Source organism: Crocodylus porosus, unplaced genomic scaffold (genome assembly GCF_001723895.1).
Source record: "Crocodylus porosus isolate Cpor-Errol unplaced genomic scaffold, CroPor_comp1, whole genome shotgun sequence".
In the NCBI taxonomy this organism is placed as follows: Eukaryota; Metazoa; Chordata; order Crocodylia; family Crocodylidae; genus Crocodylus; species Crocodylus porosus.
The window spans coordinates 14,215,224-14,241,286 of record NW_017728948.1 but is presented as its reverse complement, the minus strand read 5'-3'; the positions used below and the strand labels follow the sequence as shown (position 1 = coordinate 14,241,286).

General features: G+C 42.6%; 1 protein-coding gene and 1 long non-coding RNA gene across 5 annotated transcripts in view; both read right to left on the bottom strand.

Annotated features, from left to right (window-relative positions):
* Nucleotides 1-26,063, bottom strand: part of NSD2 (nuclear receptor binding SET domain protein 2) — a 112,135-nt gene that overhangs the window by 71,258 nt on the left and 14,814 nt on the right. For all 4 annotated transcript variants that reach the window (XR_002104255.1, XM_019552724.1, XM_019552726.1 and 1 more), the window contains exon 2: nt 21,352-21,977. Coding sequence is in view for 3 of the 4 variants with exons in the window: in XM_019552724.1 (XP_019408269.1) it covers nt 21,352-21,948 (597 nt within the window). In the remaining variant the exon portion in view is untranslated. The remainder of the gene's footprint in view (nt 1-21,351; nt 21,978-26,063) is intronic.
* On the bottom strand, nt 9,453-15,116 carry LOC109321980. Its single transcript, XR_002104257.1, has 3 exons — nt 15,103-15,116; nt 13,972-13,975; nt 9,453-9,553 (listed from the first exon to the last, which is right to left on the bottom strand). It is a non-coding gene; the product is annotated as an uncharacterized LOC109321980 (long non-coding RNA).

Below are 26,063 nucleotides of genomic sequence, written 5' to 3'. Positions count from 1 at the left end.
CATCCAATTCCCTACCAGCATACTAGCAATTGCAACAAAAAACAACTTACACCTGAGTCGTTTGTACTCTCTGCACTGTTTCAAGCGGGGTATCAAACTATGACTGGGCGCCAAGAGGTGCCTGGGCCAGAGGGGACAATGCCAGCAAACCCAGCTGGGGATGTGTGTTGGTGGCAGCTGATGGGGTGGGGGCGAGGGGAGTGATGGCTGCATTAATTTCCGAGGCTGCCACTGCATTCAAATCTGGTCTGTGGTGAGTTTGACGCCCCTGGTTATATTTAAAGAGAAGCTGCTGTAAATTGAAAACCAAACAGCTTTTAAAAAGTCATCATTTTGTACTTCTCTTACTTGTTCCCTTATCTAGCTAGATATTTCACCCTCAGGGGTTTCTCATGTTAGCCTCAGAGGGGCTTGCTTGATTCCTCCAGCTTAGGAGCAAGTTTTTTGCCTACTGTTACTACTGACTAAGACCGGGCTGCTCTAAACACTCCCCATGGGCTCTACTGCTCGAAAATTTGTCTTAGTATTTCTACCAAAGCCAAGAGAAAAAAGCAAACATCAAACTCTAGTGTCAGAACACCTCTGCTTTGTGCCAGGAATCAGGTCAAGCCCCATAGCTTTCCTACAACGAGGAGCACAATTAAATGTCCTCCTCCCCATCAATACTGCTAGCTAGTTTGTCAATTATCTCTTGACACAGGAAGACAGAAAGGTGCACTGGAAGAAAATGCCATGACCTTCTCTCCTGAGAGGAAAAAAAGATAGCAGGCGTAATTATTTCTCTCCTGCTTTGGAAAGGGTACCATGGCTTCTCTGACCCACTAGAGCTGGAGGGCATTATGTAACAGAACGGGTGAGGGAAAGGTAAGCAGATGATGGGGGTCTCTTCTATTCTAAAAGTGCTGCAAAGTTTGTCAGAGAGCCGGCAGAGATATCCTTCACTCCCTCACTCAGTGTTTAAAGAAGCCTTTGGGTTGAAAAGTGCTTAGGTTGCTTTTAAGTATATTCTCTAACAAAGAAAAACTGGGAGCGATTTCATTACATCTTTCCGCTTCACTGTAATTGTGCTACTTTAAAGGGTAGCTTTTGTAGGAAACGGCTGGACTGGATGAAAGACAGGAAAGAACTCAGAAGTAAATGTAATGGTTTTGGATTCCCTCTTTCCTACCACTTTTTTCAAATATTTCTTCACACTCCTCAAACTCAGTATGTGGATAAGAAAAAAGTATAGTAACCACAAACCTTGGAGCAGCACATGCACTATCTCGGGGTACACTGAGAGATTTTGGGTGCTAATACCAATTGCCATTATTTAAGGAGGCATATTGGCTGATACAGCTGCATGCAGCTGACAAGTCGGGGGCAGGCAGATCAACACCCCCTGCAGCGAGGGAGGAGGCAAGGGTATGCACTGCCCAGCCAGGGCGGAGCAGGACACAGGACCGAGCTGAGGCTCAGTGGGGGGGTGGGTCCCACCGCTGCTTGCACCCCAGGAGGGCACAGAGAGGGTGGGGGAGGGGGAGCATGTGCCCCTAGTCCTGTGCAGGACAGGTAGGCTGCAGCTGGCGGCTGGAACCAGGGTTACGCCGGGCTCTTCTCAGCAAGGGCTGGGCTCAGGGGCTATGGAGTGGGCTATAGCCACCCCATAGTTCACCACAGCCCCACTCCCAGCACCACCATGTGCCCTGTGCAGCCCCAGCTAGACACCCCACCTCCACCCACATGGCAGGAAGAGCCAGGCCCGGCTCACCTCCACCCACATGGCGTGAAGAGCCAGGGCTGCACCAGGTGCGTGCGGCAGCACTGGGAGCAGAGCTACAATGAAATCTGCTGCGGCCATCTCTGTAGCCCCCTTACCAAGCCCAGCCTCTGCCAAAAGGGGCCCACAGCTCGCCCTGCTGCAGCCCACCCACCCTGCGCAGATGCAGGGGCACCCCCCACAGTGCCCTCCCGGGGTGCAAGCAGCAACAGCAGCCATGAAAAGAACATTCAGCCATGCCCACACTCAGACCAACTATCTACCACTCATTATTTTAATCTACTATAATTTAATAACACAGCATTATAAGTAACCACCCAAAACACAAACTTATTAATTTCAAAATGTTTGTGTGTAAAATATAGCAATGGGTATGTTTGTTTGCTTGAGTAGATCATTTCCCTTTTTTCTGTTATTGATGGACTCATGCAATGATTTTCAGAAGGATATCTGTTAGAGACAAGGCTGCTTCCCCAAGAGCCATCCTGCAACTTGGTTGTGGAGATAAAGCGGGTTCATATCTGGAAGAATCACTCTCCCTTTCTCAGGGATAAGATCTAAGATTAAAAGCACAGCCCTCAGGCTGTTCACAAACAGAGGTTCCTGGCACCAAAACTGTATCAGCCATGTGGAAGCTAACAGGGTTATCTAAACTGAGTTCCACCTCACCTCACCAAGTACCCATGGGTTCAGAAGTCTCAACTGAGAAGTATCCAGCAGGGTTTTTGATGACAGAATAACAAAAGGTACTGGCAAGGAGCCTGGACAAAATCTCAATGGGGTAGGAAAACTGGAAATTCATGCTGACTTCTGATACAAACAAGTTATTATTTGTTAACTCTAAGCTGCTAAGATGGACCGAAGAACCAAGCCCTCAACCTCCCACTCCTGGTATAGGGAGACAAGTCTGCTGAGACAGACTGTCTAGGGATTCTGAAGATGAGGCAGGTGCATCGTGAACAAGTGTCTTCTGATGGCAGAGGCAGCATCACAGGAAGACCATTTTCCCTGCACAGGATGGACCTGGTTCACTTTTCCTGCTAAGAAAAAGTTTATGGTAATGTTACTTAGCATGACCTGTATATAAAAACCCTGGCTGGGATGTTGTACTTGGGGATGGTCCTGCTTTGAACAGGGGGGTTTAACTAGATGACCTCCGGAGGTCCTTTCCAATCCTAATTTTCTATGATTCTATGAATATAACAGAGGAAGGCATGGATGCACTCAGTACTGTCCTTATTTTCAACCTTACCTCTTCTGGTGTCCAAACAGCCTATGCCTGAAAGTCACTGCCGTAAGCCGCCCAATCTAAGAGTGGCATCTGTCATGCACCCCAGGTAGAGTCTGGCATGTACTAGGTACAAAAGTTCAGGACTACTGCCAAACCCATTTCCTAAGTGTGACAGGACCTTTTCTACTGCCTTCAAAGCTAGCAGCTAGAGCACCTCCTGTTGTCACAGAAACTCGTAAGCAATTTGGAGCAGGTAGCAAAACTGAAGTGTATGAAATAACCAGTAAGAGTGTAAGATAGGACTGTAGTCCATCGTGGTAGTGTCCAGAACCCACTGGTCTGAAGAAACACGGGCCAATGGAGACTGTAAGTAGGCCAGGCCTACTTGTGAAAGGTCGTGGGAGGGAGGGGAAAGAGGTTAACACTGCACGGGGCAAACAGTCTCTCTGAACTGCACAAGCAGAGACCTTGCCTGTAGCCCCAAATGTATGGTAGAGAAGTTGGTGCAGCTGTGAAATGTTTGTACTTAAAGAATAGTTGACATTTTCTGGGTAGTTCTAAGGATATATGCGCCAGCAGAGAAGCAACAGAGTACGAAAGAAAAATATCCATGAGTGGAATGACAAATTTTCATTTCCTGCAAGGAGCTGCTAAATAAACTCTAAGGCCGCATCCAGACATACAGGGGCATGCAATTGCAGCTGCACAAATTACTGCAGCACAGGCAAACTGCCCTTGCCCAGCTCCTCTTGGCTCTTCAGGCAGGAGCTGCTGGAGGCTGGGGACAGCGCAAGTGCTGGACCCAACAGTCTTACCTGGTGGCCTGGAGCAGCAGGGGCATAGCTGGGCAGCACAGAAGCCAAGCGAACAGCCAAAGCATTTCTCTGAATGACCCAGACTCCGTGTGTACCAGCACATGCTTGTTGCGCATGTTTTGCCCTGCTTTTTGTGCAGTTTTTTTGTTTGTTTGTTTTGCTTTTTGAATTTTGGCCCTGCGCTGCAAATCTGCAGTGCAGGGCACATTTTAATGTTCAACATGTGCAGTTTGTGGTACCACAAACCACACACCCCTTGCCCCTCCACAGCAAGGAGTCCACAGTGTTTCTGTTCTATTGCTAGGAGTCCACAGCATTAGTAATTTGCTCATAGGCCTGAAAATTATACCTACAAAAAGAGTCTGCTAATTTGCAATTCTGAACTGGAGACTAAAGGAAATGTATGACTTTCTTTCAAGCAGGTCCAAACTCTTAAGCTGTCTCTTTTGGGGTTGAGATCAACTGCCTTTCTTTCTTATCGACACCAACAACAGACAGTGTAAGAGGAACTTGGCATGGGTTTTTATGTGAGCATATCTTCTTAGGAGAGGCAGACTCCATGACTACCTCGCTATTTGAGCAAGAATACCTTTGCAGGTGAAACTACTATAGGAAGACTACCAGTTAGTATTGAGGAAGTCAAAGAACTTTCAAAGGCATTTGAAGGATCTGGACCTTGTAACATATCAGGTCCTAAAATCCCCTATAAATTCATCTGATGGAGAAAAAAGAAGAGGCATAGTCAGACAACATCAGTTTCCATGGATAACCCTGTCTCAGTTCTGGATCACAGTCCTCTCAATTTGGGTACCTAACAAGTGGCTGCCCCAAAAGAGACCTACTATGTCAAAAATGAGCAAGGTGAGACCTGAATTATCCTCCAGCTTGAGGGATTGGTGGAGGGGAGGTGGGAGCCCAGAAACACCAAAGGCCAGTAAAGTTGTACTGTAAAAGCAAGAACCCTGAGGACACAGGGTTAGGAACCAATCAGGCCTGCATCAAACACAGTGGTATATTTACAGCCCACAATAGCAGTGCCCTGCAGTGCAGTTAAAAAAAAAAGACAACAGGGCATGAGGGAAGGCCCGAAAGGGCAGAAGCCGCGATAAAGGAAAAGAACAAGCTGAGAAAAAATAATCCCCTTTAATGAAAGGAACACCAGCAACAAAGCAGAAAGCTATATTAATTTTAAGAAGTCCTTCAAATAGAAGGGCACTGAAATGTTTGTAGAGCATGTTTCTTGGCTTTGTGGTCTATCTTGTAAGCAAGGCAAAAAATGGAAAGAAACTGAGAAGCAGATAGCATGCATGACCTGCATACCTTTATCCTTTTGGCATCGGACACGAGAAGTTGTGCTATAGTGCATCCTCTGGGTAGGCCAAAGGGAAAAAAAAATCTTCAATGAGATGTTCAAGGTGCATGCACACCGACAATCAGGACAATTATTCAAAACAAGAACTAGTTTGCTGAAATAATGAATAATCTTTTGAAGGCAATAGCCTCCTCTGCAGAAAGAAAAAAAGTCTCCGTTTGATTTTTTTTTTAGTCAAGTGAGAAAATATCTTTGGAGCTGAAAAAGCAGGAAAACTTGTCTCTTCCAGTCTATGAATCAAAATAAGGGAGAGAAGCTATGAGATCCACTAACTTTAAGGAGCTGGAAGGCCAACCTAAGTAACTTAAGAGATTTTTCAAAAGACGTAAACTTTCACTGAGACTTTTGAGATTTGTCCTATGCTAACTAGAAATATAACCAGTTTGAATTTATTCACCAGTTAATCCCATTGTTCACTAAATCATTTTAGGTGAAACATGTATTAATAAGAAAAAATGACACATCTAAAACATTCAGTCATTTTATATACTTTTTCTGTGTACTTAATGAAATTTCAATTATCACTGTAATGCAGCTCCTTGAGAAGTCATAATCAAGACATTAATTATCTAGTAAATAAGCGGTTACCATTTCCTAACACACTAAGATGTAAAACTAATCCAATCTGAAAATATTAAAAGTCTATACTTGCTTAAATAAATGTATATAATTATCGTATATCCTCCTAGGTAACAAATTCTAAATTCAGTGTAAGGACTCCATTTACTTGTAAATCTACTTCTATATATCAACCAGTTAAAGTGTACTAAAATTATTTTCTGAAGAAAGGGGCAAAGGGAAAAGTTGATTAAAATTGATAAACTAAAGGCTTTTTTGTGGTGATTTAAATTGCATTTAATTAATTCAAGCCAGCCTACTTAAAGTAAATTGAAATAGAAGGAGAGACCCACAATTCCAACAAGATGGTATAACATGGGAATATGCTATTGCATCAATATATAGGAAAAGCATGCGAAAGCAAGAGGATGGGACAAAAACAAGGCAGGATCTGTATTTAAGAGGTTATGTACTCAAGCAGAATTAAAAGACAAGTAATTTATAGACTGCCCATGCGAGAGATTCTTTGGGGTCTTGAAAAGTTTGTCTGCATCCCAGCAATAGAATCGCATGGCAAAGGTAGCGTCAACCAAGTGCTCCCCGCCACTTGAACTTCACTCTTGCCTTGCCTATGGACTCATCAGAAAGGCTGCTCAGGACTCGCCTTCAGAGCTCAGTCTTCAATCCTCAGCTACTGACAGGCCTAACAGCAGGCACTAGGGACAAGCACGGAAGAGCCCAGCCCTACTAGTGAACTTTCAGGTCTAGAGAGTGCCTCCGGACGCCCAGGAGGGGAGGGTCTCATCCTTCCCAGGACCCATCAAGCAGCTGCACAGACAACCTCTAAATCAAAACTGGATATTCTTCTGAAATACATGCTATATATCAGGGGTGGGGAATTATTGCAGCTGGAGGGCCACCTAATGAGTTCTGGGGACCTGTCAAGGGCCACATCCATCTCTGTCTCCCTCTCTCTTCACTTTCCTCTTTTCTTCTGTCTGTGCTCTCTCCTCCCCTCCCCTTCCCTTCCTTCCTCCAAAACCCTGCAGAAGCTGTAGCTCCCCACAGTGCTCAGCTGTGGACCCAGGCAGGAGCTGCTGGTGCACCAGGTGACTGACAGCCTCAGCTGTGGACACAGCCAGCAGAATCCAGAGCCCCAACATGAAACCTGCCAGCAGTGTCATAGCTAATGCTGACACCCACTGGGCACCACAGAAGCTCCTGCCCGGGTCCACAGCTGAGCATTGGGGCTCTTGGCAAGCTACAGCTTTGGTCAGGTTTTGGAGAGAAAGGAAGGGAGGGGGAGAGAAACAGAGAAAGATGCTGTCTCCTGGCCCAGCACGGCAGCACCTCCTGCCTAGGTCCACGGCTAATGCTGCTGGCAGATTCTAGGTCAGAGCCCTGGGCAGGAGATTTCACCACGCTGGGTGGGCAGCATCATCAGCCCACATCATCCAGTCGACCATACTGCTCGCCCTCTATGGAAGAAGCCCTGCCCAGGTCCACAGCTGATGCCACCACATCAAGGGCAGAAGTAGCCTGGCTCACCCAACACCATATAGCAACCAGTCACTGGCTGCCCACAGGCCACATCCCATGAGTTGGCAGCCATCCATCCATGGGCCAGATTCAATTTGTTGGTGGGCCAGATCTGGCCTGTGGGCTGTATTTTGCCCATCCCTACTATATATCAACTAAATTATAAGTTTGTTGCAGGAATTACTGGGTGGCATTTCAGAGACAATGGTATGCAGGTGCATTAGACTAATTGTCCTTTCTGATCATAAAAATCTACAGAACTGTAAAAATACAGTTACAGTTTTTATAAAACTGAAAAATCTGTATAGATGGGAAAGAAAAGAAGCAGAACCCAACACTATCTGCACAACAATTTAGAAACTTAGTCTTGCCTAGTTTGTATGCACAAAGGAAGTATAATGAAAATGACTGGCAGCAGGTTCGCTCTACAAGCCTTTATGCATCAAACAGATATGGAAAGGGGTCTTCATAATGGTGCAACCCAAGCCAGAAAAATTCAGTAACTTAACAGACTCCTTTTTTGGCAAACACACAAGATTGCTGAAAAAAGAAAAAGCAGTGCAGAGCAGAAAGAGATACTACTGAAGATAAGGTGATGGAGGATGCTTAACTAGCGGCTTGATGGAAAAAAATGAAATTCTCTGCTGAATAAATAGGGAGTGTGACCACCAGAAATGACTGTGGTTGAATGAAGCTTAAAAGAAGAAACCTGATCCCTGATCTTCATTATGGAACAGGAAGGTTGGGAGGAAGTAGAGTAAGGAAACATTTGCGCACACAGTGCTGCAAGACTACAAAAAAGCCAATTCATCAAGTTCAGCAAAAGCTACACCATAGCTTCTGAAGACACCTGATACCCTAACTCCAAAAAAAGAAGCCAGGTTATGTGGACTGGAAATACAGAAGTGCCCAAAGAGAGATTCCTGTTATGTAAAGATGATACTGAACTACAAGCAGCAACCAACATTTGCAATTTTAATGCAGTTATATTAAAGGGTCTTCTTCAAGTTTTGCTCATCAAAAGACGAAAGAGAAGGAATGTGAGAAGGGACTAGGCAATGAGAAGTAAACAAGGGCAGAGATAAGGATCCTTGCTTCCAAAAGAGAAGTCAAAAAAGCATTAAGGAACAGGGTTTGAGTATACCTGCTATGACTGAGACGCTTTACCACCTGATTCTTAGTAGGTCAAGGTACTGCACTTATACAAGACTTGATTTCTTTGTACAACAGGAGGAAAAGAGGAGAGATGCAAGTGGAAGCCAATCTGTGTTTGGGTACAAAATTACAATACAGATAAGGCATTGAAAAGCAGAACACTACTCAAATCTGGACTTAAACAGCTGCCAAATTCTAACATATTTGTCTGCATTTCAGGGGGGGTTTCGGTTCTCCCCTCCCTGCTTCTCAATATTTCGTTTCCAAATAATTACATAGAATTTGACTAACGGCTTCTATATTTAGAACATAGTTCTGCCTATTCAAAAAATCAGCCAAAGACGACTGCACAAATTCTTCAGGAGCAGGTATCTTGGAAACCATGGCAATACTGCGTGTCTGCAGGAATACAATTCTTTTTCATCAGTCTAGAAATAAGGTTTGAACAGAAAAGTCTAGGCTAAATTTGACTGGTTACAGATACAACCTGTTAAATCTAAAATATGGAACATTTCCATCATAGATTTCAAACAGAAATTAAAAGTTCTTCTCCTCCAAATATGGAAACCATTTTCGTACAGCTAGACTCACTTGAGTTTTGTCTTTCCATTTCTTTAGTCTGCTAAATTATGAGCTGCAGTGTATGCCATTTGAAAAAGTTCAGCAACACTATTTTACGCTTTGCGCAGCAGAAAGCATACGGTATCTCTTAAGAAAGTATGCGATCAAAATACCCTCCCACTGCAATATATTCCAAAAATGTGCACTCAGACAATACAGAAATTAGCGTAAAAAAAAGAGAACATAACATTTCCTACAAAAAAAGTACAGAACATTATGATTTTAAAACTATAAAAAGGAGGACTTTAAACTAGGTTCGCCAGAGGACGGAGAACAAAGCCCTGAGGTTAAGTAGGAAAGTGGGAGACCTGGAGGAAGAGCAAGTAGGAAGGGGCAACAGAGGAGGTGCTCTCATACTTCCTGAGAAATCAGGGCAATCAACTAGTTACCTCGGGTGTCTGTACATGAATGCACCGAGCCTGGGAAACAAGCAGGAAAAACTGGAAGTCCTCGCACAGTCACAGAACTAAGACGTGATCAGAATAACAGAGATGTGGTGAGAGCTTGCATGACTGCGGCACTGTCATGGATGGGTACAAACTGTGCAGGAAGGACAGGCAAGAGAGAAGAGGAGGAAGAGTTGCTCTTTATATAAGAGCCATACGATTGCTCAGAGCTCCAGTATGAAACTAGAGAAAGGCCTGTTGAGACTCTCTGGGTTAGGGTCAGAGGGGAAAGCAACAATGGTGATGTTGTGGCAGGGGTCTGCTATAGACTACCAGACCAGGAGAAAGTGGTGGATGAGGCTTTCTTCAAACAGCTAGCTGATATTTCCTGATCACAGGCCTTGGTTCTCATGGGGGACTTCAATCGCCCAGACATCTGCTAGGAAAGCGATACAGCAGCATGCAGGCAATCCAGGAAGATTTTGTAGAGTACTGGGGACAACTTCCTGGTGCAAGGACTGAAATGGCCAACTAGGAGCCGTGCTCTCCTTGACCTGCTGCCGCCCACAAACAGGGAAGAATTGGTGGGGAATGTAGTAGTGGATGGAAACCTGGGCAGCAGTGACAAGATGACCAAGTTCAGGATCCTGAGGAAAGGAAGGATGGAGAGCAGCAGAGTAAGGACTCTGGACTTCAGAAAAGCAGACTTTGACTCCCTCAGGGAACTCATATACAGGATCCCCTGGGAAGCCAGACTGATGGGGAGAGGAGTCCAGGAAAGCTGGCTGCACTTCAAAGAAGCCTTATTGAGAATGCAGGAACAAACCATCCCGATGCACAGGAAGACTAGCAAGTATGGCAGAAGACCAGCTTGGCTTCGCAGGGAACTCTTCAGTAAACTAAATCACAAAAAGGAAGCTTTTAAGAAGTGGAAACTTGGACAGACAACTAGGGAGTAGTATAAGAGCATTGCTCAGGCATGCAGGGATAAAGTCAGGAAAGCCAAACTGCAACTGGAGTTGAAACTAGCAAGAGATGTGAAGGGGAACAAGAAATATGTTGGTAGCAAAAGGAGGATGAGAGAAACTGTGGGTTCCTTACTGAATCAGGGAGGCAACCTTGTGACAGAGGATGCAGAAAAGGCTGAAGTACTCGAAGGCTTTTTGTCTCAGTCTTCACAGGCAAGGTCAGCTCCCAGACTATAGCACTGGGCTGCACAGTTTGGAGAGAAGGGGAAAATCCCTCAGTGGTAAAAGAACAGGTTAGGGACTGTTTAAAAAAGCTGGATGTGTACAAGTCCATGGAGCCAGACAGGATGTATCCAAGGGTGCTGAGGGAGTTGGCTGATGTGACTGCAGAAGAACTGGCCATCATCTTTGAAAGCTCATGGCAACCAGGAGAGGTTCTGGATGGTTGGAAAGGGCAAACATAGTTAAGAAAGAGAAAAAAGGACAATCCAAGGAACTACAGACCAGTTGGCCTCATCTCCGTTCCTTGGAGAATCTCTCCTCGCAGCCTGCGGTAAACTGACTCCTCTCAAGGGCCAGAAATACCTCTGGGGAGCCTTCCTCCTCCAATCCTGAGTAAGATGGTGCTCCAGAAGTGTGGTGGGTGTTGCTCTTCCCTTCCGGTCTCCACGTTGTGAGTGTTGCGTGTTTTCACTTTCTCCGTCTGTTGCTGCAAGCTGTTTTTCTTCTCCTGACCTCCCCTGCCCAGCATGTAAGACACCTGTGGGCTTCTGTTCACTCTCTCTCACTCCTTCACAAGCAGCCTTCAACTAAATGAAGGGGGATTTGAAAAAGGATGGAGCTAGACCGTTCTCCGTGGTGGCAGGTGACAGAACAAGGAGCAATGATCTCAAGTTGCAGCAAGGGAAGTTTAGGTTAGTTATCAGGAAGAATTTTTCACTAAAAGTTTAGTAAAACACTGGAACAAGGTACCCAGAGAGGCGGTGGAATCTCCATCCTTGGAGGTTTTCAAAACCCAGCTAGACAAAGCTTTAGCTAAAATGATCTAGTTGGGGATGGTTCTGCTTTGACCAAAGGGTTGGACTAGATGACCTCCTGCGGTCCCTCCCCACCCTAACTTCCTATGATTCTATATTTGTTCAACCAGGAAGCCAGATCCTGACAAAGAGCACATTCCAAAATGCATCTGATCTTGATGCCTTCCCCAGGAAATGGTGTTTTGCAGGTAATATTTATGGATCTCCAATATATATTTTACATATTAACATAATGAGGATGATTCTAAAAAGCTACATAGACTCAAGTGGAAAAGGTGAATCTACACTACCTAGCTGACTGCGTATCTTAATATAGTCCAAGATGCACTTCCAGTATCATTGTAAATAAAAGGGTTCAGGGTTCCTAGCATCAACCTCTCTCCCCATAACAAACAAGAAAACACAGAAGAAGTAAAACCCTGAATTAGTCTGGGTACTGTAGGTACAAGAAGATGGTCCCATGTACCTCGATGAGTGAAAACTTCATCTTGTTTTGGCTGGAATGAGATTAAGGAAGAACACTGATAGATAATAATCCGGATTAGGCAGAAGTCATCCACCATAGGCATCATCTAATATTTTATCTTAAGTGTAGGCTTCTCTCCATGAAAAGTATTTAGACAGCCTACCATTGTATGCTAACCTACAATCTTGTGTGACCACTAGTAAGAATGCTACCAGAAGACATTGGTAAGGAACATGATGCCAAGAGTTCAAAGCATCAAAGGAATACCGACAGAAACCAAACAAGGCCACAGTAGTCCAGGCAAGCACCCCACTGGAGGACACTCCATGCTATGGAAATGGAGATTGGATTTGGGTGGAAGATGCTCCTATTGTTCAGAAACATCGTTACTTAGAGATGAATATAAAATCCCATGAAGACCAGGAACCAGAGTTGTCTGGGCTAATCTAGTATGATCAGGATTGTTACTGCAAACTCCTAAATTTCTATAATATATTTGGTATGGGAGGGTTCAGTGGGCCTGAACATCTCAGAACTGGGGTTCAAAGAATGATGAAAGCAGAAAAAATCCCAGACTCAGGCCTTCCCAGAAGCAGAAAGTTTTCATTTCTACTTCATGGTGTCAACTCTCACCAGCTAGCATCACCTGCATCATTTTACCTGGGATCAAAAAAATATTACACAAACCTAATGAACAATTTGAGTTGAGAGCAGTACATGAAGTTATCTTTCTTCTCATGAGTACAAATCTTGAGATCGACACTGGTTCAGAGATATTCTCCAGGGGAGACTGGAAGAACCTCTCACTACTGCCCTTGAGAAAACTGATGCACCCGATTGGATGCAATTTAATTATTTTATGTTATCTGGAGGAATGTGAACTGGCACATCAAGGAAATGATACTTTCTAGGTAAGCAATTTCAAGTCCATTTACATGCTGTGAAGGTGAAATTTTCAGAGTACTATGTAAAAAAGGTCCTGTGCTTTTGCTGCTGAGTTTACATATGTTCCTACAAACACTTTTTTGGATAAGCACCAAGGATGACTTGTCTTCACTGATCTTGAGTCCCAAAGTGGCCAGTTGTGGAATATCCTGAACATTTTTGTCTGTTGAGTTCCCTTGTAAAAAAATCAATCAAGGTAAGGGTAAATTTGTATTTAAAAGATGCAAGGAGTACACCAGACTACAAGGCATTTCATGAAAATTCTCAGGGTCCTGTGCTGAAAATGCAAAAAGCAAAAGTTCCCAGTAGAAACCTCTGGTATTTCTCAGTGTTTGGGTGAAATAAGCATCAAGAACAATAATGAACTAGTCCCAAGGATCTAGAGATTAGATTATTAAGGCAAGGGTCACTAGACTGAACCAATTAAAAAGTGACAACTAAAGACCTTTTTCACTGTAACAAAGGGGCACTCCTGATGTTCCCAGAGTCAAGAGACTCAACATCCTGTTCTAACAGCCTTTGATGAGGGTGATCCATAACAAGTACTGGTAAACCCCAAACTGGATCAGATACCTACTCATGACAATTTCCAGGATCCAAGTCAAAGTAATATTAGTTTCAAGTATCTTGAGAAGTCAACAGTCCCCAAAATAGTGATAGATATAGTCTAGAGGTCTGGTTTTAAGCAGTTGTTGAATAAAACATCAAAGCGTCTCTCAGGATAGGCTAGTTGTGCCTTGTAGCTGAAGAACAGGAAAATCTACACAATCACTTTCTGCCTTTGAAGTTCTGACACCCTTGGTATGGATTATCCAAAAAGGTAAGAGACTGCTTTGGATAGGTTTCCTTTATAGCAGTGATGTATAAACACTCAGAAATTTAGAAATAGCTCAGGAATCCTTTGAAGAGTAACAACTTATCTGTGTTATTACTGAATGGCTCACAAGCCTCAAAAAGAAGATCCTCTAGAGGTGTCTGCTTCTTTGGGAAACCCCTAAGGATCAGAACCATTATGCATTTTCATCATCTGACTTGGCCATATCTATTGCATAAAGCAGTGTCTATATAGCTCACTCTATTAACTGACCCTCTCTCAATAGAGATTTTAATTCCTCCTACAGCTCTTGCAGTAAGGCAAAAGGCTTCACACCTAATTTTTTTCTATATATGTAATCATGCTTGTATGCAATAAAGGAATTCCTGGTAATCACCAAACCTAAAATGCAGGCTAGTAAAGCACTAGCTTTTCATTTTGAAAAAAAAAAATTAAAGCATGTGTCTTTTCTTTAAGAGTCATCATAAAACTTAACTGAGAGGCTTACAAGAGATCCAAGTGTGGGGTAAGTTCATCCCAGAGAATGAACGTTTCTTTTGTCTGCCTTATATACATTTCACAAGTTACCAACTGCAGGGGTATCAAACTGATCTGGCCCAGAGGGCCGGAGGAAGAGCGTGGCACCGGGCTGTGGGCTGGATCATGCCCAAAAATCAGCCCCGTGCACCCAAGCCAGCATGCTCCCAGATAGGACCTATGTGGTGTGTGCAATGCATGCCCTAGCTCTGATGCTGTGCACCACATAAGCTGACCCCAACCCTATGCAATGCAAAGGGCCAGTCCGGGGCACATACTCCATGCAGGACATGTGCCAGACCCAGAGCTGAACTGGCCTGAAGTCCAGCACAGAGGGCTGATCTAGTGCAGGCACCCCATGCAGCATGTGCCCAACTGGCTCCAGCCTTGCGCAGTGTACACGGCCAGGCCCAGCACATGGTGCATGCAGCACACTGGGCTGGTCCAGGATCTCTGGGTCTTGGATGAGTCCTCTGACAAAGGTCTGGACTACAGGCCCACAGTGCAACACCCTGTTCTACTACATTCTCTTACATACACCACACACCTTTTTTTCCAAAATCAAGCTGCCAAAAATTGGGGTGTGGCATTATAAACAGTGAAATATAGTAACTGCAAGTGAAGAGAGAAAATGCTGCAGTATTGCATGTGGAGCTCCCTAGCTTCAGGCTATGGACTCTCTTCCCCGGCATACTGAAAAAGCTGCTCCTTACATTTTCCAAGAAAGATCTTTTTCTTTATTCTGCATTTCTGAAACAAGGTGCATATTTTATTTGGGACCTGTTATATGCAAAAAGGGTGAGTCATAGGAGGTATGTAAGTTCTAGTAGCACCTCAATTATCACTCTGTCCAGCAAAGAGACACACACTTTCTAACAATGGTAGGACTTCCCTAATACCATCTTGACTGGAGTTCTGAAATTTCTACCACTCAGTGAAGGAGGCAGTCAAAAAGCAAAAAAGAGGAACAGACCAAAGTTTCATTGGATGAAGATGATGAGATAGCAGTGGGCGCATGTTCGGGTAGTCAACAGGCTTCTCCGGTGACTTACACTTGCTGAGAGCCAGCAACTGCCTTTGGGGTAGCTACGGCTGGACCTAATGGACTGTATCAGAGAACAAGATGTAGTTGCAGGAGGCAAGAAAGCTAGTTTCCAGCCTCGTGGACACCTTGGGGTACCCAGTCTTGTCAAGAATAAGAACTGCATACAAGAGCTAAGGGAAGAGATGGTCTCTAGCTATATGCTTTGTATTTGTTATACAACCACAAGCCTTGGATTCTTTACTGCATGCATATGGATGACATGATAGAAATCTCTGCATGAAGTGAACCTCTTCTACTTTTATCTGTTGCTGAAAAAGAGTCAATATTCCACCTTCAATAGAGATACTGAATTAGGGCTCCAATGACCCAATCTAAAAAATTATTTTGGCATTATAGTTCCAAATATCTGCAGTTGGTACTACTAGGAAAATGTTCATGACAGGAGCACCAGGAAGGCTAACACCTCTAGATCTACCTCATTGTACAATGTCTGGTGCAGAAACCATCACTATCATTAGCATTACTTTTGAGGCAAGCAGTACTGGAAAAGTCTGTACCGACCTTTGTCAGAACAGAGCTTGTTAGTATTTGAGCAGATGTCTTCAGCATTGGGTAATATTTCGACACTGACGCCAGGTATCAAACAGGTTCCATGTGGGCAGTAGCAGAGACCACTCAAGAACACTCCTTGCTTAGTACCACTGCACAGACTGGGGCATACTCCAAAGAATTAGGTAAACTCTTGTGACAGAACAGGAGGCAACTGAGGACTACACATGTATCAGTTTTACTTATGTCCCAAAATTTCCGACAAATAAGTTCCAAGTATGGCTCATCCCACTAAAAAACAACAACAAAAAATCTGTTTCACTAAAGGAATGACTTTCGAAGTTTGGCAGTTCCTACGAGTCTTGACAGTCAGCTTGGCTATTCCACTGCTGTAATGATTCATTTTAATACTAACTTCTTACCTAATCCTTGTTTCAATTCCTACCTCTTGCTGACTTAATGCTGAAGTCATATAGTTAGGGACCTGCCTAAATTGTGGCAGAAGTGCGCCACACAGAGGCTCCTTTACATCTTCCTTTTTGCCATACACCCCACCTCACCACTGAATCAGCGGCCCCACTACTTGCTCCTGATCAGCTGGAAGGTAAAAACAGTGATATTAAATATACCATGGTTTTTGACTCCCAGCTGATCAGCAAGTAGCACTGGGGCTCTGGGGGCACCTTGGCCAGTCAGTGGCAGGAGGCAAAAACTGTGGCATATTTAGAACTCAGATTTTTGCCTCTGGCTGATCAGCAGGATCACAGGACCCCTCCACCAATGAGTGGTGGGGACAGGCAGGGAGGGGAGTGCACGGCAGAAAGAGCAAGGTTAAGATTAAGAGCCACTGCACATCATACTTCCACTGTGATTTAGGTAGCCTCCTACAAATAGTAAATAGGCCTACTTCGTGCTCAAAGCCTGAAAAATGTAAGTAGTTTCATAGTCTCAGAGTAAGGAAAGGGCACTTAATAATTACTTGGGGGAGAACCTGTTTTTATTTGAGGCCACCAGAAGAAAACTGATGGTCCTGAAAGACAAATTTTAATTCAATAAAGAATCCAGTGGGATAACAGAATCATATAAAATTAGGCCTGGAAGAGACCTCAGAAGGTCACATCTAGTCCAACCCCCTGCTCAAAGCAGGACCAGCCCCAGCTAGATCATCCCAGCCAAAGCTTTGTCTAGCCTAGTCTTAAAAACCTCCAAGGATGGAGCTTCCACCACCTCTCTGGGTAACCTGTTCCAGTGTTTTACTACTCTCCTTGTGAGAAAATTCTTCCTAACATCTAACTTAAACTCTCCTTGCTACTTGAGACCATTGCTCCTTGTTCTGTCATCTGCCAGCACTGAGAAGAATCCTGCTCCATCCACTTTCGAACCCCTCTTCAGGTAGTTGAAGGCTGCTATTAAGTCCCCTCTCAGACCCAGTTCCGTCAGCATCTCCTCATAAGTCATGTCCCCCAGCCCCCCATTTCTGTTGCCCTCTGTGGGACTCCAACCAGTCTACATCCTTTCTGTAGTGGGGGGCCTAAAACTGCACAAAGTACTGCACATGTGGCCTCACCAGTGCTGAAAAGGGGAAGACTCACTTCCCTGCACCTACTGACAACACACCTACTAAGGCAACCCAGGATGACGTTAGCCTTTTTGGCAAGGGCACACGGCTGGTGCATATTCAGCTTATTGTCCACTGTAACCCCCAGGTCCTTTTCTGCAGAGCTGCTGCCCAGTCAGCCCCATGGGATGGTTCCAGCCTAAGTACAGGACTTTGCACTTGTCCTTGTTGAATCTCATGAGATTCCTTTTGACTCAATCCTCCACTTCCTTTAGGTCACTGAATCCTAGTCCTACCCTCCAGCATATCTAATACTCTGCCCAGCTTGGTGTCATCTGCAAACTTGTTGAGGATGCACTCTGTGACATCTTCCAGGTCACTGATGAAGACATTGAACAAAACAGGCCCCAGAACCAACCCCTGGGGCACTCCACTTGATACCGGCTGCCAACTAGACATCAAGCCACTGATTAGTACCCTCTGAGCCCCATGCTCCAGCCAGTTGTCCATCCACCTTACAGTCCATTCATTCATTGCCTGGGAGAATGTTGTGGGAGAAGCCTTTATCAAAAGCCTTGCTAAAATCAAGGTATACCAAATCCACCGAGCCAGTCATCTTATCACAGAAGGCAATCAGGTTGGTCAGGCCTGATTTGCCCTTGGTGAATCCACACTGGATGTTCCCAATCACTTTCTTCTCCGTCAAGTGCTTAGAAATTGATTCCTTGAGGATCTGCTCCATGATTTTTCCAGGAACTGAGGTGAGCCTGCCTCATCTATAGTTCTCTAGATCTTCTTTTTTCTCTCTCTTAAATATGGGCACTATATTTGCCTTTTCCAGTCATCTGGGACCCCTCCTGATCGCCATTAGTTTTAAAAAATGATGGCCGGTGGCTCTGCAATCTCATCAGCCAACTCCTTCAGCACTCTCAAGGGCATCCCATCCAGCCCCATGGACTTGTGCATGTCCAGCTTTTCTAAATAATCCCCAACCTGTTCTTTCACCAGTTGGCTACTCACCTCCTCCCCAAACTGTGCTGCCTGGTGCAGTAGTCTGGGAGCTGACCTTGCCTGTGAAGACGGAGGCAAAATAGGCACTGAGCACTTCAGCCTTTTCTGCATCCTCTGTTACAAGGCTGCCTCCCCCATTCAGTAAGAGACCCAACACTTTACCTGATCCTCCTCTTGCTACTGACATACTTGTAGAAACCTTTCTTGTTCCCCTTCACATCCCTTCCTAGCTGCAACTCCAGTTGTGCTTTGGCCTTCATGATTTCATCCCTGAATGCCTGAGCAATGCTTTTATAATCCTCACTAGTTATTTGCCAAAGTTTCCACTTCTTTCTTGTGATTTAGTTTACTGAAGAGTTCCCTGCTAAGCCAAATTGGTCTTCTGCCATACTTGCTAGTCTTCCTGCACATCAGGATGGTTTGCTCCTGCAAAGCGTTTAAGACTCTTGGCTTGATAACAGTAAGGACTACCAAGGCAGCCACATCAAGAAACTGAAATACAACTACCATCTGGCCTCTGCACGCCAACAATACACACACTTAGGTTAAATGATATGGACCAAGTCTGAAACCGGTATATATCAACACAGCTCCACTGGAGTTATACCAATTTGCAGCAGATGGACGATCTGGCCCTGTTTGCATTCATGACAGTCTGATAGTGTTTTCTAATATTAGTTAATAAGTAATTACTGCAAAAAACAGATTTTGAAGTTGTACTTGCGTGGGCCAACAGAGTGATACTGGGAAGAGTAATTTCTTATTGGTAAACTGGCTTCTTTCATGCAGCAGTATGTTACATGTTCAAAGTGTAATACCAGCATAACTAATTAAACTATAGCTCTATCATAGCAATTTAAAGCAAATATGGAAATAAATTGAAATAAATTTATATTAATCAGGTTCAGGTCAGTGGTTCCCAGTGTGTGGTTGCCAAAACAGCTATAAGTTATCGCTATAGTTAGAAAGCTGGCTAGCTAACAATGTCTTTAACATCCAATCAGACAGTATCTTGATACTGGTTTTCCTTGTGTACATCTGTTAAGCCAGTGGGGGGGCCAACCTTTTTGGCAGGTGCGCCACAAGTTCAGCTCCACACCTTCTCCAAGTGCCAACTGAATCCCCTTCTATTGCCTGCCCTATTGCTCAGCTTTCCACTCCCTACCCTGTGCTCCTAGCACAATCCACTGCCACAGAACCAGACCTGTGGGGAGCCCTGAGGACCACATAATGTTAGTATTTGAACAGAAGTCTTCAGTAATATTGGGTAATATTTCCAGTTGCGTGCCATGTCACACCGGATTCGCTATGTGGGGTCAGTCTAATGCGTAACGTCACGCCACAGCTGAATCGAGCACAGAGCAGAACCAGTGCACTGGTTTGCACTAACACACCAACCCTTGCTGGCTCTAGCCCACAAAAGATCAAATCCCACCCACAGAATCCAGCCTGGAGGCTGGGCCCATGCCACTCATCCAACCAGCTACAAGCTGAGCACCACTGAGCTAAGGCATTGTCTGGCATGAGGTTCCTAACATCTCTAGCTCAGGCTCCAATTTTCCGTTTTGTTTTTCTGGTTTTCCTACCACTCACATTTTGAGGACTTCAGAAATCAGATCTGCAGAGGACAGGACGGAATGGTCAGTTTACAACTGTTGTATAAGGTGTAGAAGCCAACACATATAAAGTAAATGGTCGTTAAAAAAGCTTCTGTAAACCCTATAATAAACAAATGCAGACTCTGCTATAACAAGAAAAACAGATCGCACTGTTTATAGGCCACAACTTGAAGATCAGTTTTCCAAAAACTTGTATTATACACTTAGTTAAGCTGTCTTCTCATGTTACACAAGATCATTTTAATTCAGCATTTTTGAGAAATGTAATAATTTAAAAATGTTCTGAATTTGCATTTAACTTAGTAATTTACCTATTTTTTTTATACTTCTTTACATAATGGTTAAGTTATTTGGAGAGGCTTTTTAATTAAGAATGCTCTTTTATTAATGTTTATCATCAATCCTGTATGTATCTGAATTACAGAGTTTCTGATGATTTTCCTGACACTTACAAAACTAGTGAAATTGATATGAACTTCCAAAATATTGTGTTTTTGCGTGTTTTAAACCCAATATATTTATACTGTTTTCTTCAAACATCACTTACAGTCAGTTTTAATACAGCATGACAGCAATAATCTTTTTTATTTAAAATGTTCATTAATAATCCTTCAGCTATTTAAATACTCAGCATTTTTATGCGTGGTAAATTTAACAATTTCATAATTTTCACAAAAAATTGCATCCACCTGCTGGTCATGCCACTAATAAGTATTAATCCAGGTTTCTACATATAGCCATTCTAAATGTTATTGAAAAGCTTGTGAGTAACACAAAACTTGTACTGCAAGGATCTTTGTTGTGATAGGAGTAATACAAAACAAAAATTCCCTAAATAGCTGCACTAAAAAAGGAAAATGGGGCTCAAGTGGTATTTCCCATTTTCACTTCTGAAAGCAGAACAATACGTACCTATAGTTAAGCAAATGTCATTGTCCACATCAAAAAAACATAATGAAAACAAAACACACAAATTTGATGCTACGGTAACAATTAAATTTCACAAAAGCATTGAAACTGTAAGAGAGAGTGCGTCACATCTATGAAGGCATATCCAGATATGACATGCTAGTTATAATTTATGCAATTTATTTATTCAGCTAAGATATGGAACTTGTACTGACCATTTGTCTTTTGAAATTGTTCAATTTATTTCAAAGTTGGGAAAACAGAATAATTTTGATCTCCAATATATGGAGTGTTAGATAAGGTACTTAGTAGGGTGAGACAGTTGAAAAGATCTCCATTACTGACCTATTCAAAAGAAAATGTTATTTAAAGTATTTAAGTATAAAGAAATCAAGCAAATGTTAAATCTAATTAATTTACTAAATTAATGGTAGAAAGAATTTTTAAAAAATAGTACCTTTTTTTCAGTGGGACTTGAAGTCTTTGAAACTAATGCTGCTTCGACAAGACCCTGCTCAAGTAAGGAGTCATATTTTATGCTTCTTTTTCTATTTCTCCGCTCCTTGTTTGCTGTTTTTTGTTCATTTTCTTCTGACTGGGACACTTCTGCACCATTGTCTCCACAAATGGAGGATTCAAATAAAGGTTTTCCATTCATGTAGGTTTTAGTGATTTTCAGCTTAATTTCTGGAGAGCCATTCTTGATAGGAGTAGTGTTGGGTGGTGTTCCAACTCCTTTTATTTCTTGAGGCTCAAAGCGCAGCTTGGCATCTTGGGCCCCAGATTCCCCATTAAACACACGAGAAGTTAGATCTTTCAATTTATCAGCTGGAATAAACGGGAGAGCGTCATGGCCATTATATTTTTGCATGACGCCTTCCTGTAGAGTGGCAGAAAGCTGTGCTTTGCCCAAGTAGACAGAGCACTCACGATTCACTTCACAATTCTGTGTTTTCCCATTGGCATTTCCAAGGATCTCTGGTACCTGCTTCATTTTGATGTGGTTAATTTTTCGTGTTAACAGCGGAGAACTTCTTTTGACGCTAAAGTCCATTCAGCCTTGATGTTTCCAGTCTTACACTGCTACAGTAAAAACAAAAGAAAAGAGATGTTTAGATAAATAAGAGTGAACACAAAGTAATTAACTGTCTTGTTAAAGATGCCCGTATAGGTATAATCTGCAATCTATACTTAAAAATATATTCCAATTTTAAGAATGGACACATTCTACCGACAGTTTCTGTTAGCACAGAAACTCCAAATGTAACCAGCAACACCACACTAATTTCACTAAGTATACTTTGGCAATGTGCAAACAGAGCAAAATTAAAATGTTTTAGTTTTCATTTTAAGCACCTACAGCCCAAATTCTGCTCACACTACTCCACAAAGCAGAGCCATTTACACCTTGAAACCATGCTTTTGAATTAAAAGGAGTTTGACCTAAAGACACTAATAGCAAAAACTGGCAATCTCCATTTTAGTAAACCCAACGGGACTGGAACCCCCACGGACCAATGTTTCTAATGTATTCATTGAATGGCTGCAGCAAGGGCATGGCAGAAGCTTCTTCACAGCGCACTGCAAATAGGCCCTACACCTTCCATCAAAGCACTACCCCTAGGGAGGTACTGCAGCTCAGTTCTTGCACTTAATCCTAAGCTTTACAGTTAAAAACTGTCAGTAACAGATGTCAATTAATTTCACTTGTAGTGGTAGTTTTATGGTGGGGACATCGCCCATGGGGACCTGGATGGATGTCAATTAAGATTACTTTCCTCAAAGCATAAAACAACAAAAACCCACTTCATCTGTAAATTTAACATGACTATACATCACTTTGTAATATCGATTTCTCACCCACCAAGGTAAGATGCTTAAGCAAGTGAAACTACATGTTTTTACAATCAGATATAGACAGATTTCTAAAAATTACCAGAGCTAAACCAGCCCATTTTAGTGTTAAAAAAATCTACACTTTCAAACAATGCATTAGGCCCTGCCCAATCGCGAAATAAATAGAATAAAGCCATCTACCCACAGAGTAACCGAGTTCCTACGTGACTATATCAAAGCAGAACGGCCATGTCGAGATGCCTACTCAGTCTAATATCTGACGGTTTCAAGCTGCAAGAAAACCAATAATGGACAATTATAGAATTGCTCCCTGCTATTCAAGAATTTTCTTCTGAAAGCCTGTGAGTTAGCAACTGGCTTTAGGCATGAAAACTGATACTACTTCGTGAAAAATCAGTGCCAGTGCTGTTTTTTTACTCAACTCCCTCCAAGGATGCTCACCTGAATTATACTGTGGTCACTGCTATGTCAGGCATGTGTAGACTGTGACTGCAGGATAATGCAGAGATATCCTAGCTAATTTTAAAAGGATTTTGTTTGAATACCAACACCAGTCTAAGCGAGGCAGCAGCTTGTTACGAGCTAATACCAGCACACCTTACTTCTAGGCTATTTCTATGTAGTTTTAAAGCTAGCTCAGAAATCTCTACAGCGAAGAATCGACATACCCTTAGCAGCTTCACCAGTTATTTTGTGAATTACTGGCCTTGCTTAGGGCTACAATGGGAATAGCCACTCCTCCTGTGATCCACAGCTAACAGTTGCAGCAGACAATAGTATGGGATCAGGTAGCTATTTTTCTAAATCTCCATCTGCTGTAAGGTTGGACCAATTTATATAGCTTTAACTGAAATCCCATTTTCAGTGTTTTATTATAGTTATCCCTGACCTGCCTCAATTTTAAGCGACCTCTTTTTAAGCTAACATTTTTTGCTATGATAATTTAAGGCTATGCAAAAAGAATTTCTGTTCAAAGTAGTTGTTAGATATAATGCTCTTGAAGAAAGTCCAGAGCAGACAATTACTGTTCTAGTCTAAATGAAGATCTAGAATGACTATAGGCCCGAAGACAAGATGTTACCTGCACATGACCTCCTAATAGGATGGGGTGGGGAGAACGGGACAACAAGCATCAAGAGTCAGGTGGGAGCCAAGGTAAACAGCTTTTGGGGTTTTTTTGAAGATTAAAAAAATACTTATCAGAAGCTTACATTCAACTGTGGTTATGGGAAAAAGCAGTGTTTGCATCCGATAAACTTTCACTTCTCCTCTAGCAAGTAGAAGTCGTCACACAAGAATTATCACAAGCATGCTCCCATGCAGAAGCACACTCTCAGTTGTATCTTCTGAAGGAGTGAAAGACTTCGATTTGCAAAACACTACTGTGAACACAATTTATATTCAGTAACTGATAAATTAGAATGACGAACCATGCTGCAAACACTCAGTGAAAAGAAGCTGAATTTAGAAAAACTAAGGACAGAGTTAAAAATAAAAGGAAAGGAGATGAAAAAAGGAATAAAATAAATACAACCAAAAGGAAAAGCTTGTAGAGGTACAGATAGAGGTTGAAAAAAAGCCAAAGCCCATGCAAGCTCAGAAACTCTACTCTAAAAATGAAGGTTCTACTTCTGAGAGTCAAGTAAACCTGAAGACCCATTTTGTACGAGGTAGTACTTTCCAGTGTTTCACATTCCGATTCAGATTTCTTACCATAAATTGCTTCTCACAGTAATAATAATCACAGCCAAATTACACAAATCAATCAACACAAGGAAGCATATCCATTGCAGAATAAACTAGCAACTCCAAGATTACTGCAATGGAAATAATATTTGCATTTTTGAGCCCTTATTTTTAAAACAAGGAAACAAATTATAACTAGTCTTGTATTTATGCCCTCACCAGTCCTTACTAGAAGAAACTTACAGTACACAATAGAAAGCAGTAGTTTAAATAGCTGAATTTCCTTAGCGTAAAGCAGGTATCCCAAAACTCATTACAAAAGAAAACTACCTAAAAATGTGTACTACATACCTGAAGCTGTTAGTGCCCTCTGGTGGTTAACTCGGCATTTGATCAACAACTATGTAGGTGTCAGATTAGAAGGTCTGTATTTTATCTACAATACCGTTTAGTCTGGTTTTTCCCCTATTGTACTACAGTATTAACATTTTTCTCCTTAAATAATACGGATTTTCATAGCCTATTTCTCCAAGATGGAAAGCCATTTGACAAGTTGAAATAAACAAAACCAGACAACTAGAAAGAGTGGCAGTTATTTCAATTAACTTGGGTTATCCTACCTAGCAATGAATGTAGGTCTATAAAGAGGTAGAAAATTACAGGCATTTAAAATTAAATATTATATGGATCAAAAAGGGTAGAATATCTAGAGAATTTTAAAAAAATAAAAGTGAGGAAGAAGTGAATGCGTATACAGATAGTTCAAAGTTGCTCCTTACAAGTCTCTGAAAAGACTCCCATGCCGAATTAAAGCTAAGAACATAATAATTTTGCTCTATATTCTCCTCCCCTAGAGACAAAAGGACTGATATAGAAATTATATGTATTAGCAAAGGGGGAGACCAACTAAGCATTTTTTTTAGTTACCTGGTTTGTTTGCTTGGGGTTTTTTTGTTTTGTTTTGTTTTTTACAACCCATGGTTCAGTGTGAAAACCTAACCTGAGACAACACCATTCTGTGATTAAAGATCTATTCTTGATAAACGTGGGTGGCAAATGCAGTTCAAATCTCAGGGAGCTTACAGTCTATTTAGTAGTTACATTTGACTTTTTTCCTTAATGTTTTTTGAAGGTACCAGTGCAAAACTGCTTTTTACCAGCAACTTGAAATGATGGATAAACAAAAACTAAGGATAAATTAAGAACTTCCACAAGGTCATAGTTGGCAGCTTAGAAGCAGGGACAAAGACAACTGCTAGAGATTTTAGTGAATGAAGTTCTGGGTATAGTTCAGCTCATGGGGTCAATCTGATGAGGAGATGAAGATGGCTAGCTGTCTGAAATACAGATATGGGAAAAAGTGTGTGGAGTTTAAAACATGGAAAATACTATTTCAAATTCGCAGGTGACACTTAGACGTGGGAGGAAGTGGGCACGCTAGAAGGGAGGAATAGGCTGCAAATTGGACCTAGACAGGTTACAGGGGTGGGTGGATGAGAACAGGATGGGTTTCAACACTGACAAGTGCAAAGTGATGCACCTGGGGAGAAAGAACCAGCACCAGACCTACAGGCTGGGGAACTCCCTTCTCATCAGTGCAGAGGCAGAAAAGGATCTTGGAGTCAT